This window comes from Pongo abelii, chromosome 12 (assembly GCF_028885655.2).
Source record: "Pongo abelii isolate AG06213 chromosome 12, NHGRI_mPonAbe1-v2.0_pri, whole genome shotgun sequence".
Lineage (NCBI taxonomy): Eukaryota > Metazoa > Chordata > Mammalia > Primates > Hominidae > Pongo > Pongo abelii.
The window spans coordinates 39,647,295-39,662,793 of NC_071997.2; the positions used below are offsets into that span (position 1 = coordinate 39,647,295).

Genomic DNA, 15,499 nt, shown 5'->3' on the forward strand with positions numbered 1-15,499 from the left:
TGCAGCCAAATTAAAATGGTTTTTATGACCACGCAGTGGCTCATGCTTGTAATCCTAGCACTTGAGGTCAAGAGTTCAAGATCAGCCTGGGAAACATGATGAGGCCCCATCTCTACAAAATATTAAAAAATTAGCCAAGCATGGTGGCATCTGCCTGTCATCCCAGGTGGGGCTGAGGGAGGAGCATTGCTTGAGCCTCGGAGTTGGAGGCTGCAGTGAACCATGATCATGTGGGTGCACTCTAGCTTAGGTGACAGAGTGAAGCCTTTCTCTTAAAAAATAATAATAAAATAAAATGGTTTTTATGAAGACTAATTCAATAGAAAAGTGTTGGCTCTAAAAATGAAGCAGGATACCAAATGGCATGTACGTTAATATCATTGCATTTTTAAAAACCTTATAAGTCTATGCACAGAGACAAGGCTGGAAGACAACTACCAGAGCATGACAGCTAGATTGTGGGTGCTTTAAAAAAATTTTCTCTTTTTCTATAATTTATACATTTCTTGTTTGTTATGTATATTTGTGTGTGTGTGTGTGTGTGTGTGTGTGTGTGTGTGTGTGTGTGAGAGAGAGAGAGAGAGAGAGAGAGACGGAGCCTCACCCTGTTGCCCAGGCTGGAGTGCAGTGGCGCGATCTCTGCTGGAAACTAGAAACTTTGGAGGGGACATTTTTTCAGGAATTCTTTTTAGCATTATGGATGCCACTGTTTCAGAGTTTCTTAAACCCAGAGTGTGATGAATGGAGGAGGAGAGTGCTCACAGGATGGCCTCACTCCACAGAGGACCGGATGCCCTTGTTGCTGAAGCCTTCCTTCCCCCAGGCAGCTGCTACATGCTTGCATCCTCCGTGACTCTTGCGATACAGAGGCGAGGCCCCTGATGAAACCCGGCGAGGGGTGATCTGCCCTGGAGGACAGCAGCCAGTGTGGGGGGCAGTCCCTTCTCTCTGTCCCAAGGGAGGATACAGCTCTGCTGTGGTCACTGGCTCTATGCGAGGGGGTGGATGCATCAGAGAGACAACAGATGAGAGGGCCCTTCAGTTGACTTTTCTGCCTCCAGTTCTTTCTATTCATGAGGGGAAAAGCTACTGGTAGATAGAACAACGCTAAATGTAATAAAAATAAGCAAGTTCCATGGGTTTATGCAGTGCCAAATGTCAAGATGGTTGTATACAGGAGAAGACGTCCAAGACACATCTCTCCCAAGTGTCCCAGAGCTCAGAACTCTGTGAGCACTTTGAGGTTCCCCCAGACCTCTTTCTTCCCTGGGTATGAGCCCTGCACAGTGCCCAGAAAAGAGCTGGGGTCCATAAATATGGATGGCAAACAGCTTATGTGGGTTTCTCACATGGACTTGTTTTCTTGGGGGTCTCTGTAAGGAAGCTTTTATCCCTTCCTGGGGGGCTATAGGAGTATTTTTGTTAAGATTCAATGGGTCATTTCCAAAGTAGTCACTTCTTTCTCCTCACACAAAAATGAACTGAATAAGAATAAGGATACAGTTTTCTAGTGAAAATTGGGGCCTTCCCTGCTCCCAGCCTCCAATCAAGTAAAAGCTTTTTAGAACAAATGGACTACAATATTCTGAAGTGATTTTGAATTTGGCCCTATATTTGACTCTGCGGTCTGATGAGGGACACGGAGTTAGTGGGCAGACACCATTGTTTGCACACACGGGATTGGGTACAGAGCCAGGCATGATCATCCAGGAAAACAGGAAGGAAATAGAGGCTGATGAAGGCACTGATGTTTAAGAGCTTTCTTGGTGGAGTAATAGATTTTAGGGAGGGGGTTTCTCTGCCAAGTGCTCCAGCTTAAATGGAGCCAACTGTGGAGAGGAGCTGGCGGCACTGCTCTGGGAGTCCCTTGTCTTTGGGAGGGGTGTTTCATGGCCACCTGCCTTTCATCCCCACAGCTCACAGCAACTTACAGAATTTCCAACAGTCTCCTTGGAGACTTAGAGAAATGTGTGCTGAAGGTGAGGAGTCACTCAATCACTTGCAGCCAGGCGGAGGTGACTGATGTGCGAAATGTGCTCTAGTTGCAGTGGGGCTTGCAGCTGGGTATCCTCTGTGGAGAGCTTGCTGGCTCATGATAGATGAGTCACTTGTCTGTAGCAGTGGCCAGGGCTCTGGCCCAGATCCATCTCTGTTTTCTTATGTGAGTGAAGGCTGTTGTATTGCATAGTGGATGAACCACACCTGGGGATTCTAGACTTGGCCCTGCCCTCTTTTCTTGTGGAACCATGGGTCACCCATTTATCACCTCTGGGCCTCAGTTTTCTCACATGCAAAATCAGGATTGAAGCCAGGCACGGTGGCTCACGCTTATAATTTCAGCACTTTGGGAGGCCCAGGAGAGCAGATCACTTGAGGTCGGGAGTCCAAAATGGTTGAAACCTCATCTCTACTAAAAATACAAAAAAATTAGTCAGGTGTGGTGGCTCATGCCTGTAATCCCAGGTACTTGGGAGGCTGAAGCAGGAAAATTGCTTAAACCTGGGAGGCGGAGCTTGCAGTGAGCCAAGATCGCACCTCTGCACTCCAGCCTGGGCGACAGAGTGAGACTCCGTCTCAAAACAAACCAACAAATAACAAAAACTAAAACCAGAGTCAGGGTTGGGCTTGACGGTCCCTATCAGTAGCAGAGTGCCCTGGTGTGGCACTTTGACTTGTGGATAAATAGGTTTTTCATTGCTGCAGTTTCAAACCTTCAGCTTCTCTAATATCCCCTGCCACTGATGGATTATTTCACATGAACCAGAGAGGCCATTGGGTGAGAATGCCTTCATCTTCCCTCCCTCCCACCTCTGAGTGCCCTTCTGTTTCCTTCTGAGCTTCTTCCTATTTCCTCCTGTCGTCCTTCTCCTCTCTAGACCCTGAGGGGTTTCTCTTCTCTTCTAAGGCTACTTCTTCCTACTGGACTCCTGACACCCCCACCCCCACCCCTGCCCTCGGGAACTTGATTCCATCTCTCTCTCTCTCTCTCTCTCTGTCTTGCTCTCCGCTTCTTTTCTCATGTTCCATCTTCTTTCTCCCTCACCTCCTTATAATCCACATCCAAACAAGTCCACGTCTCCCCAAAAACTCCATGCCTCCCTTTCGGCCAAAAAGAACTCTATAGAACATCAGAAGAATAATTACTAAAAATATATGTTTAAAATAAGTGGCCTTAGTAGTAAGCTCTGAGAATGAGAAGGTTCATTGTCTAATAAGTTAATACAAATTAGTTGATAGTCAATGGTGACAAGAAGAGAGCGAGACAAGTTTGTACTTACATACCTCAAAACAAAAACTCTCTGAAAAAGCGGTTTGTTTGTCTCTTGACCTAACAGTTCCAGCCTAAGAATATAACAACAACAACAACAACAACAGAAAAGACAAATTCATTTGTAGTAATGGCCATTATAAAAGATGGAAGGATATTGGAGCATTTGAAGTGGAAAAAAAAGGATACAAAATTCATCTTGTTGTGGGACCCTCTCCCCTTTTCTAGGGCCATATGGGTATAGATGCATTGGGGGAAAAATGGCTGGGAGGAATACTTTAGGAATGTCCTTTTTTTTTCTTTTTATCTTTTGAAATTTCCTACATAAGCTCGTATTACATTTTGTTGGCAGAAAATCAGATTTATAACCATCCTTCTTCCCTCCCACGTAAGCTTCTTCCCTCCCACTTGGCCTCAGGCATTGACCTTTGGCTTGGTTCGGTCAGCTCTGCTGGGAGGGCCCCTGGGACCCTCTGTCTCCTGGCCTTGCCATGGTGAGGGTTTGGCAGTTCTCTCCCCCAGTCCCTGCAGTCCCTCTTCTCTGGCTTCTGTATCTGCCAGTTTTCTGTTCCCACCCTACGTGTTTCCCTAGTCTCTTGAATAATTTTTTTTTTTTTTTTTTTGAGACAGAATCTTGCTCTGTCCCCCAGGCTAGAGTGCAGTGGTGCGATCTCGGCTCACTGCAAGCTCCGCCTTCCGGGTTCACACCATTCTCCTGCCTCAGCCTCCCGAGTAGCTGGGACTACAGGTGCCCGCCACCTCTGCTTGGACCTGAGACACGATGTTCCCCAGAGTGCTGCTTTCATGGTGGTTTTCCTGGCCTGACACCTGTGAGTGATCAGACTGGGAGAGAGGATTCCCTTTCCCAGTCCTTCTTCCTGCAAGTGGCTGGCTCTGGTGTAGACAGGGGTGTCATAGGTAGCCTGCCACACAGGGTGGCTCCTCCGTTTGCCTTCTGTTTTCCCTGGTCATGGAGGGCGCCTGAGGAATCACTTCCCCTCTCGTCTGTGTTGGTGTCCTAACTTAGGTGGCCCCTTTTCCTGCTGTTCTCAACTTTGGTAGCACCTTGGTACCATCTGGGGAGCTTTGTAGTCCTGAGGCATGGGTTCCCCCTAGCAGTTTTAATGTCACCAATTGGGTGGAAGCCAGGCCTGGGAGTCTAGAAGCTCCTAGCTGAGTCTGCCGGCTGCCACACTGAGGACCTTGTCTCCTGTCTGTGTTGTGCCTCGTTGTAGATGGTCACACACATAGAGCAGCCTGTGCCTAGAGTCCTGGGCCTTGGGGCTCAGAATGGGGCCAGGCCTTCCTGCTGAGCCACCCCAGTGACACAGGCACTGATTGGCCGCTGGAGAAGCGGGAGTGAATGGCAACAAGGCCAAGTGGGAAGCCTGTGCCTGCACTGACCGCCGTACCCCAGGCCGGTCTAGCCCAAAGAGACCTCCTGCTTTGACTTTTCCTTACTGGGCTGTGCCTACCTTGTGAAAACTCCAGTAAAATTAATCCAATGGCTGCTTGGCCAGACAGTCAGGACACATTTCCTGAGCCCTGGTTTGGGCTCAGAGGTTTGGAGTCCACAGCTGGGCCTTGATCTTCTTTCCCCAGTGGTGTCCTCAGGCTGGGGTGTGGCAAGCTTGGAGAGGATGGGGACCCTCACTCTGTGGCCCAAATAGAGCAATAGGGCCTTTTTCTTCTGCTTCAGATGATCTGTTCTCACAAAGGGAACAAGCATCCAAAAACCTCACAGAACAGCATTAGGAAATCAGGAATTGCAGCCAAAGGGATTCTTGTCCTCTGTGTGAGGCTGAGTCGGACTTCTGTGACTCATGGTTCTGTTATTCTGAGTGTTTGAGACTATTAAGGAAATTGAATTTAGAGTGTTGTAATTTGTGAGAACAATGAAATAGGCTGTTCATATTCCTGTAGCATCAGCAGCAGATGAGATGGGAGGTGTTGTCTTTCAGACAGACAATTGGGAGCAGGCTATTGCCTTGTGCAGGTGTCTTGTAAGGGCTGAGGAAAGCTTCTTGAGGTCTGAGCAGTAGCTGAGAGGCCTGCAGATCCCCTGCCTCAGGAGAGGGACCCATCAGCAACTGCCAGTCCTGGGCCAGAGCCGGCGTCAGCCGTACGCCGCATGGATCCTGAGACGCCTGTGTGCTTTTGCAGCCCTGAGACTCCATGTGCTTAGTCTCCTTCTCTTCACCCCTTACCAGATATTCCCGGGGCATGTGCTGGGGTGCCTGTCCTTTCTTCTTGCATCAAGTGTGTGGTGGCAAATGAGGAAGGGGTTTTCGTATTCTCCCAGTGTGCGTTCCAGCCAGGAAGGCCAATGAACAGGAAATGCTCATGAAAAAAGTCAGATGGGGCAGGTGACATACAGGTAATTAACACCGTGGGAACATATAATGGCGAATGACAGAGAATGACTTTTATGTTTGGTGGCTGGGGAACATTTTTAGAGATGGTGTGTAAGCTGAGAGCTGAAGATGTGAGTGGTGAGAAGGGGCCAGGGAGGCAAAGGTCGGGGACGATCACCTGGTGCAGGGAGACTAAGGAGAGATTGAGCGTGGTGTTTTCAAAGAACCCCGGGGTGGCCCGAGTGGTTTTGCAATCCAGGAAAGGAGTTTGGGACATGTTCTCTGTGCATTGGGAAGCCATTGAAAGGCTGTAATCAGGACAATACGTGATCTGGTTTGCTTTAGAAAGATCTTGAGTGAGTAAATAGATGAGTGAGTGGTGAGTGAGAGAGGCTTAGACACCAGAAGAGCTCGTGCCACCCACATGCATCACAACAGCCACGGGCACTTGGTGGTTCTGTTTGCCCTGCCCAGCTCATGTGCCCATAGGTGAAGTTTTTGCCATCAGCAGTGATCATTAAACAGTGAGATGGGTAATTGTAGCGAGGGTATTTTCTCTGTTGGTCCTAGATTGCCTAGAATCCTGATAGAAAGAATAGTTTTCCTTGAACTTACAATTCAGCAAATCCTCTGTAGCTATTTTTTTTTGGTACTGTTTGAAGAGTGTACTATTTATGGACTGCAAAACAATAGATTCTAATCCAAGCTGGAGATAAAACATGACGGGGGCATAAAACATTTAAGAAGCACACATGAGGCACAACAAAGCATTATGCAACAGCTTCTTCAGGAAAATGTGCACATTTTGCATCTAGGAGCAGCTGAGAAAAGTGACACAGAGCAGAATTGTCCTAATACATAAACCTCAGGTGGTATTACGAAAGTAAATACTATATTCAGTCTTTAGGCAAAACCATCAGTACTGATTTTCGCCCATGAATGCAGTTCTGTCTTCCTGATGTGTTGGAACTACCCCCAAACAAATGCCAAATGTGAGATTGAAAATTAAATTTATAGGGCCCTAAGCTGTTTGGAACCGTTTTTAAGATGAGAGCTGTTCCACCTAATAGTTGCTATAGGAATAAACTGGCAGGATGAGGAAAACCCAAGAATGCCAGTTAGCAGGAGAAGATATCGGAGTTTCTGTTAGGCTAACACAGGGAGGAAATATGGAGATGGTATTATCTGCAGCACTGAGAATCACAGCCTCCAGAGACAGGAGTCAAAGTCACTGAGAACCTCAATGCCCAGGCCCTTGAGGCAGCCTGTGGCCCAGGGCAGGTGCCCCTCCTGCTGCTGGTCTTGGAGGGGTGGCCTGAGAACAGGGGAGATTTTACACACCTTTCCCACTGCAGCCTGTGCCATCGTCATATTCTGCAGGGTGTGGACACAAGTTAGCAGCAAGACAAAGTTGGCTGGCCCTGAGCTTGCCCTTGGGTTTCAGACTTGATCAGGTGCCAGTATCTCTATGGAGAACTGTGAGTACAGTTCTTGCTGTCTTTGTTGTTGGATGGCATCCTCTTTAAGTGTTTAGTCCTGTTGTCTGGGCAGCCTTGTGCTGAGGGACCCATTGCTGAACAGAGTGTGCCCAGTTCTCAGCAGATGGAATGAGAGCCCCTGCACCATCTCACGGGAAGCTCCCTTGCCGGAGCCCACTTGGGTTCTTGCCATGTGGCCTCCGTGCTCCTGGTGAATGTGTAGCTCCTGTCTCTCTAGGGTCATCTTACCGGCTGCTCTGAGGTTTTCAGAACACAGAGACAGGAGTGGAGCTGTCCGCTGCCATGGTCAAGGTGAGGCCCATGCCTGTGGTCATTCCTTCTGTCCCCAACTTGGAGACGGTGTCAACCTCTGCTGTAACCGGACCTCCCTCTTGGTGCTTTCATGTAATTTTTGTTTCTTTGTGGTTTGCCTCCGGATATTCAGACCCTCAGAGTCTGGCAAAATAGTTTGCACATTAGTTCTTCCTATGTGGGTTGATTATTTTCCTTTCTAAGGGTCAACTAGAAATAAAAAGTAAATTAAGTTTTTATTTTTATTGGACAAACTGCACCTCTAGCCTGACATGTTATTATAGGAACTTGGGCTATGAGGAGACAAATTTAAATCTCTATATAAAATAACTTTACGAGTTTTCATATTTGCTTCTTATCCCTTGAACTGAGACCATATTTGTTAAGATTTCTCTCTGAAGTTGGCCACAATAAATATCTTAACAAATTCAGGAAATTCATTCTAAGTCATCATTTTTGCTATAATTCCTGGACCTTCAGATTTTCTGGTTAAAGTTGCCTCAGGGGACCCTCAGATCTTTTATGGAGTTTGTAAATCCATCATGAGAGATTGAATCTAGAGTACTTAACACTTGAAATCTAGAGTACTTAACACAATCCCGGGCATCATTTACTAGTCTCAGGAAATCCTTTGAGGGAACAAAAAAAAAATCACCGCTATAATGAAAGTCTCTAAGCTGGCTTATTCACAAAAAACCAGTGTGGTGAAGCAAAAAAAAAAGAGCATGGATTTTTGAAATCAAGACACCTGGATTCATACTTCAGTTTTACACCTAGGACTGTGATAACATTGGGCAAGTTACTTAGCTTCTTTGACTTCTGTTTCTTCATTTGTGAAGTGGGAGGATGCCTGCTTTGCAGGGTGGTTGTGAGGTTGACGGAGGCTGTCTTAGGCTTTTCAGGCTGCTGTAAGAAAATAACCATAAACGCAGTGGTTTAAAAGCAGCAGCAATTGATTTCCCACAGTTCTAGATGCTGGTCGTCCAAGATCAAGGCACTGGCAGATTCGATGTCTGGTGAAGACTGGCCTCCTGGTTCACAGATGGTGCCTTCTCACTGTGTCCTCCCATGGTAGAGGGGACAAGGCAACTGTCCGAGGCCTCTTTAGTAAGGCACTAAACCCATTCATGAGAACTCCACCCTCACGACCCAGTCACCTCCCCAAAGGCCTCAGCTCCTAATAGCATTACCTTGGAGGTTAGGATTTAATATATGACTTTTAGGATGACACATACATTCAGTCCATTGCATACTCCAAGGAATATCATGCCTAACAGGATGGCTGGAAAGTGTAGATGTTTCACCACTGTAGTACCCTCCAGCCTTCCTTTCCACACACAGCCAGTGTATCTCCCTGCACTTGTCTCATTTGACCTGTGGAGTTAATGTGCCTGGTGGAATTGCCCTGGCTCGTCCTAAGGCTGGATGTCTCTGCTCAGATGGACTGGGAGGCAGTGGAGATGCCGGGGTAGAGATGATACCTGAGCCTGGAGAGCCTCACTTGCTCTGAGTTGAACTGCAGTCATATGTCCTGGCTCATCCATGTGCTTATGTTCTGACAGCGATGCTGGGGGTGTCTTCCTTCCATTTGGTGACACAGGCTTGATGCTAGGACCCCTCTGACTTAGGGCTCCAGGCCAATGCTGCAGCTCAGCCTTGAGGAAGAGTTCCCAGAGCATGAGGAGGACTCATGTTGGAGGATGCTGGTTAGTTTCTTTCTGGTCAAACCCTCACTTTTTGAGATGATGTGACATCTTTCCTGTAGTCACAACTACATTCAACTCTAAAACTATTTTAATTTTTCATTTTCCCATGTTTGGGGAATTGTAATCCCATGGGTGTATGGATATTATCCAGAGACATGAAACATGGAGTTTGGGTTTGCAGAGGACAAGGAAGCTATGAGATAAGGGAGAACAGAATGAAGTCACATGCCACACAGATGCCCACAGATTATGTGCTGCAGTGAGTCCTTCATGTGCTGCAGTCAGTGACACACCAAGGATGGCTTTCAAGGGCTTTCCTGAGCCCTTTCTCCAAATCTCCGAAGCCCCCTCCCTGAACTTCGTTAGTCTCCAGATCAGTTTATTTCCTAAGTAACCTAGCACACTTGTGCAAGACCAACTGAGCTTCCCAGACGAGCCCTGCACATCATGGCTCCTGACCGTTCCTCTGAGGACACTTCCTGGAAGTTTTTGTGCAAAACCATTCTTCTTCCCACCTTAGACAGGCATGGGTGGTCACGTGTCAGTCCAGCCCGCTATGCTCTTCCTGTGCAGAAACTCTTGCCTGGTTACACTTGGCAGCTGCTCTTTATAAACAAAGGTGTGAGTGTCCTTAACACCTCACAGTTGACGGACTGGCTGTGTTAGCTCTTCCTTTTGTTAGTTTCTGATTGCCAGTGAAGGAGAACATCTTCTGTATGTTTTTCCCTGTATCAGTTAGGATTTGCTGTATAACAGACAACCCAAAACTTAAAGGCTTAAAAATAGTACCCGTTTATTTAGCTCACAGTTCTGTGTGTTGGCTGGGATTACTGGGGCAGCAAGGATGGCCTGGGTTCCTCTCCACATGGTCTCTTATTCCCCAAAGGCTAGCCTGGGCATCTTCATTTGGTGGACTGAGAGTCCCAGTAAGCAACAAGAAAAGGCAGCCTCCAATGTGCAAGCGCTTTTTAAACCTCCATCTGCATCGTAATTGTTGTTGTCTCATTAGCCAGAGGAAGTCACAGGGCTGCCAAATCTAGAGGCAACCTTGGATGGAATATTCCAAGGGCCTGGATCCAGGGAACATGAATCAATTGGAGGCTGTTACTGTACAATCCACCTTAAAGTCCACTGCCTGTTTTCTTTTGATTGTTGATCTTTTATTTTAGGAGGAGTTTTTTAAATATATTCTGGATATTAATTCTTTCATTGCTATGTAAGTTGATTTCAGATGAATAGGAGTTCTTACTTTTAATAAACAAGGTCACTTCTCTCAATCCTTTTCTGATGTGCTCATTTTGGCTATTGTTTTAAAAATCTTCCCCACCCTTGAAGCCGTACAGATATTCTTCTTATTGTTTCCTGAAAGTTTTATGGTTTTGCCTCTTGTGGTTATGTGTTACCGCTCTCATTTTTTTCCTTTTGGTAGGATAATTGAGAAGTGTTTTTATTAGGTAAGCTCCATTTTCTCACCGCATCAAAGTCATTTATGCAGGCCTGCTCTGCAAGTGGCATTTTCCACATGGAATTAAATGGATGTTACTACCCTGTAGTTAATTCCAGTCTAAGACAATTGCAATGCAGACAGAAACCTTGAGACATTAATCGACCAAACATGTATATTAAATAGGTTTGAATATTCAAGTGCAAGCAAATAATTAGTACACTTGGTGAGTGAACAGAAAAATGAAGTATTGCATTTCTTTCCTTTCCTTCTTTCCTTCTTCCTTTCCTTCTTTTCCTTCTTCCTTTCCTCCTTTCCTTCCTTCTTTCCTTCCTTTCTTTCTGTCTTTGTTTCTCTCTCTCTTCTCTCTTTCTCTCTTTCTTTCTTTCTTTTCTTGTCTTGCTCTGTCACCCAGGCTGGGATGCAGCCTCCAACTCCTGAGCCTAAGTGATCCTCCCACCTCAGCCTCCTGAGTAGCTGGGACTATAGGTGCATGCCACCATGCCCAGATAATTTTTAATTTTTTTGTAGAGACCACAGCTCACTATGTTGCCTAGGCTGGTTTTAAACTCCTGGCTTCAAGCAATTTCCCTGTCTTGGCCTCTCAAAGGATTGATTACAGGTGTGGGCCGCCGTGGCACGCCTGGCCAAGAACTACATTCGTTAACTTCAGCTAAGCAAAACCTCCACTCCTACCCAGTTCTTTCTTCAGGTTTCTGTTGAAAAGTTATTTGGTAAAAGAAGAGGGCCTGAGCAGTGATTTTTAAGATGGAGGGAAGGAAACCTAACACATAATCTTCACAAAAATCCCCAAGCAAGTTGGTATTATTGCCATGACTCCATGAGAAAACCAAAGCTCAGAGGAGGCTGCTAGAGACTTGTCCGAGGGGATGGGTGGTCGGTGTTCCAGCCAGATCAGACTGAGCTGTGGTATCTGCCTGTTCCTTGGGTATCTGGAGAATCGTTGAGCAAGGAACCCTTCCCTCCTGCAGCAGATCTCTTTTTCTTTTCTTTTCCTTTTTTTTTTTTTTTTTTTTTTTTTTGAGACAGAGTCTTGCTGTGTCACCCAGGCTGGAGTACAGTGGTGCGATCTCAGCTCACTGCAAGCTCCGCCTTCCGGGTTCATGCCATTCTCCTGCCTCAGCGTCCTGAGTAGCTGGGACTACAGGCGCCTGCCACCGCACCCGGCTAATTTTTTGTATTATTTATTTATTTATTTTATTTTATTTTATTTTTTTTAGTGGAGACAGGGTTTCACTGTGTTAGCCAGGATGGTCTCGATCTCCTGACCTCATGATCCACCTTCCTTGGCCTCCCAAAGTGCTGGGATTACAGGCATGAGCCACCGCGCCCGGCCTGCACCAGATCTCTTTCTACAAAGTTTTAAGTCAGTGAAATATAAATGAAAACTTGTTATTTTTACCATGATTGACATCAGTGTTTTTGAGGGCAAAACAGTAGGTGTTCCTTTTTTTTTTTTTTTGTCTAATTAGAATTCTTGTTTTTATCTGTCCTTAAGGTTTTCTCTGTCCTTAAGGTTTTTCTCCACTCCTAGGAATGTTTCTTAAGGTTTTGATATAATTCGGGAATTTGTGTTTAGGGAAAGGCACGTGAACCAAGTTACGAGAATTTTTAGAACTTTGGAAGCCCTGGGGAAGACATCTCACCCATTGCCGGTCGGACAGAGCCAACGTGGGGGCTTCTAAACATGCACGAGCTAACAGTCTCCATCAGCTCTGAATTCACTTTTGAGCTTAGCAATGTAAGCTTGTATTATATACGACTTCGTTTCTTCATGAAACGATCATCATAATAAATTTTGATATACTCGGAAAACTTACCAGGTTTAAATATTTATTATTATTATTAAAATAAATGGAATAATCATGGACTGGATTTTGAAGGATCTAGAATTTGACCGTTTTTCTTTTTCAAAACATGATAAATACAGAAAAACCTTTAAAAAAATAATAACAGTAATAATAATAATAATAATAATAATAATAATAGTGGTATGTTTCCTGGGCTAAATTTAGAAAACTTTTGAGTCTGAGGCAAATATGGAAAACATATTTATATCAAAGGAGGACCTAGAAGCAAACTACTATAACTTGCCAAATTCAACTTCTATGTTTGTTATAATTTAGTAATTAGCTATTTTAGGAAAAAAAAGTGCTTCAATAGGGAATTAGGATTTTCAGAATTTTGAAGCCCTGGGAAATAATTACATCCAGTGCTGTTTAGGTAGAACAAAAAATCAAATCACTTACCTGGAGTAAATCCAAAAAAGTGAAACCATTTTAAAAATTATCTTTTTAAATTTCTAAACTAACATTGTTTAGGCATATACATTGCATTCTGTATAGCTTTTTTTTCAAATTATTAATGTTTTTATTTATTTATTTTTTTTTGAGATTGAGTCTCACTCTATCGCCCAGGCTGGAGTGCAGTGGCATGATCTCAGCTCATGGCAACCTCTGCCTCCTAGGTTCAAGTGATTCCCCTGCCTCAGCCTCCCACAGTAGATGGGATTACAGGCGTCTGCCACCATGCCTGGCTAATTTTTTTATTTTTAGTAGAGATGGGGTTTCACCATCTTGGCCAGGCTGGTCTCGAACTCCTTATCTTGGGTTATCCACCCGCCTGAGCCTCCCAAAGTGCTGGGATTAATTACAGGCGTGAGCCACCACGCCTGGCCCAAATTATCTTTAATAAAGAATTAGAGAGACGCAAGACACCGTGGCTGCTGGAGGAGCATGAGGGAGGCCGTGCATTCGGTTCCAAGGCATCTGTGAGCGCATGAAGTAGACACCATGAGCAAAGCTGACCCTCCTGAGTTGAAAAAATTTATGGACAAGAAGTTGTCATTGAAATTAAATGGTGGCAGACATGTCCAAGGAATATTGTGGTCATTTGATCCCTTTATGAATCTTGTGATAGATGAATGTGTGGAGATGGTGACTGGTGGGCAACAGAACAATATTGGAATGGTGGTAATAGGAAATAGTATCATCATGTTAGAAGCCTTGGAACGAGTATAAATAATGGCTGTTCAGCAGAGAAACCCATGTCCTCTCTTCATAGGGTCTATTTTACTATGATGTAAAAATTAGGTCATGTACATTTTCATATTAGACTTTTTGTTAAATAAACTTTTGTAATAGTCAAAAAAAGAATTAGATATACTAAAAAATACCAAGTATTTAATATTTTTAATAACAATTTTCTAATCCCTTTAAAGTACATAATGAGTTTTAAGAGGATGGGTTCCAGGGTTCTAGACTTTGAGTTCTCAACCTTATGTTCTTAAATCAGCAAAAGTACCCCCCAAATAAAATAAGATAAAACTTTTACTGAACACAATGGCTCACGCCTATAATCCCACCACTTTGGGAGGCCAAGGCAGGAGGATCACTTGAGCCAAGGAGTTAGAGATCAGCCTGTGCAACATAGTGAGATGCCATCTCTACAAAAAATACAAAAATTAGCTGGGTGGGGTGTCACAGGCCTGTAGTCTCAGCTACTCAGGAGGCTGAGGTTGGAGGATGGATTGCTTAAGCCTGGGAGGCAGAGGTTGCAGTGAACCAAGATTGCACCACTGCACTCCAGCCCAGGTGACACAGTGAGACCCTGTCTCAGAGGAGAAAAAAAAAAGAAAAAAACTTTCAACATTATAATTTAAAAAGATGTTTTAGGCTTAATTTAGAAAGTTTACATTGTTCAACAGAAGCCGAGTTTATTTTCAGAGGAGTATTTGGGTGCAAACTCTCAAAATTTTCTGAACTTAATGTTTACTTCTGAAACTGCTTCCTCAGGCTTATTTTATAAGCTTTGTCTTCTTACAGGCCTTCAGATTTAGCTTTATCATGGGTTGATCAGCTGTCCTGGTGTTCCTGGGACTGAGGAGTTTCTTGGGATGTGGGACTCTCAGTGCTAAAACTAGGGATATTTCAGGCAAACTAGAATGACAGAATGAGTTAAGATGGGTTATGTCCCGATAAACCCATCAATAGTTGGAAGTATCATAAGTTGAAAATGCATGTAATACACCAAACCTACAGAACCTCATAGCTCAGCCTAGCCTACTTTAAATGTACTCAGAACAATATACATTAGGCTGGCTAAGGTAATCAGCCTACAGTTGGGCTGAATCGTCTAACACAAAGCCTGTTGTATAATAAAGTATTGAATATCTGTGTCATTTACCTAATGCTGTCTTGAAAGTGAAAAACACTGGTTATATAGGTATGTGAAGTACGGTTTGGGTATTGTATTTTACCATCATAAAGTAGAAAAATCCTAAGTCAGCCCATCATAAGTAGGGGACTGACTGTAGTCAATCACCCTGTTCTTCTTGAACCTCAAAAAGCAAAATCCATCAGTTTGAATTTAGACCCACATGTGTAGCTTTTACTTTTTTTTTAAGAGCTGGAGTCTTGCTCTGTTGCCCAGGCTGGAGTGCAGTGGTGCCATCTCAGCTCACTGCAACCTCCACCTCCCGGGTTCAAGCGATTCTCCTGCCTCGGCCTTCTGAGTAGCTGGGATTACAGCCACACGCCACCACGCCTGGCTAGTTTTTGTATTTTTAGTAGAGATGGGGTTTCACAAGGCTGGTCTTGAACTCCTGACCTGAAGTGATCCGCCTGCCCCAGCCTCCCAAAGTGCTGGGATTGCAGGCATGAGCCACTGCACCCGGCCTAGCCTTTAAATTTGATTAAGGTGCTTTGATTAGTTTATTTCCTTTGGAGGCAGAAGTGTTTACAAAGAAAGAGGCCCCAGGATAGGCTGTGTCCATGTGGTTTCAGGACATGGGCACTGCTTTCCGGGTGGGCTGGTGAGGGCATTTTTTGCTGCCCAGCTCTCACGTTTCCCAGGCTTGCTATTTGTTTTCTAATCCAGGCAACAGAAACACCACTGGTGTCCATGATTTTCATGTT

The 15,499-nt window shown here is 44.8% G+C and overlaps 2 protein-coding genes across 2 annotated transcripts in view; both read left to right on the forward strand.

Annotated features, from left to right (window-relative positions):
* SH3RF3 (SH3 domain containing ring finger 3) overlaps positions 1-15,499 on the forward strand; it is a 371,656-nt gene that overhangs the window by 109,210 nt on the left and 246,947 nt on the right. The window lies entirely within an intron of this gene.
* On the forward strand, positions 13,360-13,720 carry LOC112132073 (small nuclear ribonucleoprotein G-like). The gene has a single exon (XM_054547912.1). The coding sequence runs from the start codon at positions 13,376-13,378 to the stop codon at positions 13,601-13,603; it is 228 nt and encodes a 75-aa protein (XP_054403887.1). The 5' UTR covers positions 13,360-13,375; the 3' UTR covers positions 13,604-13,720.

Excerpts from the sequence above, each read along its gene's own strand:
- LOC112132073 (XM_054547912.1), top strand. The coding sequence starts at position 13,376 with ATGAGCAAAGCTGACCCTCCTGAGTTGAAAAAATTTATGGACAAGAAG.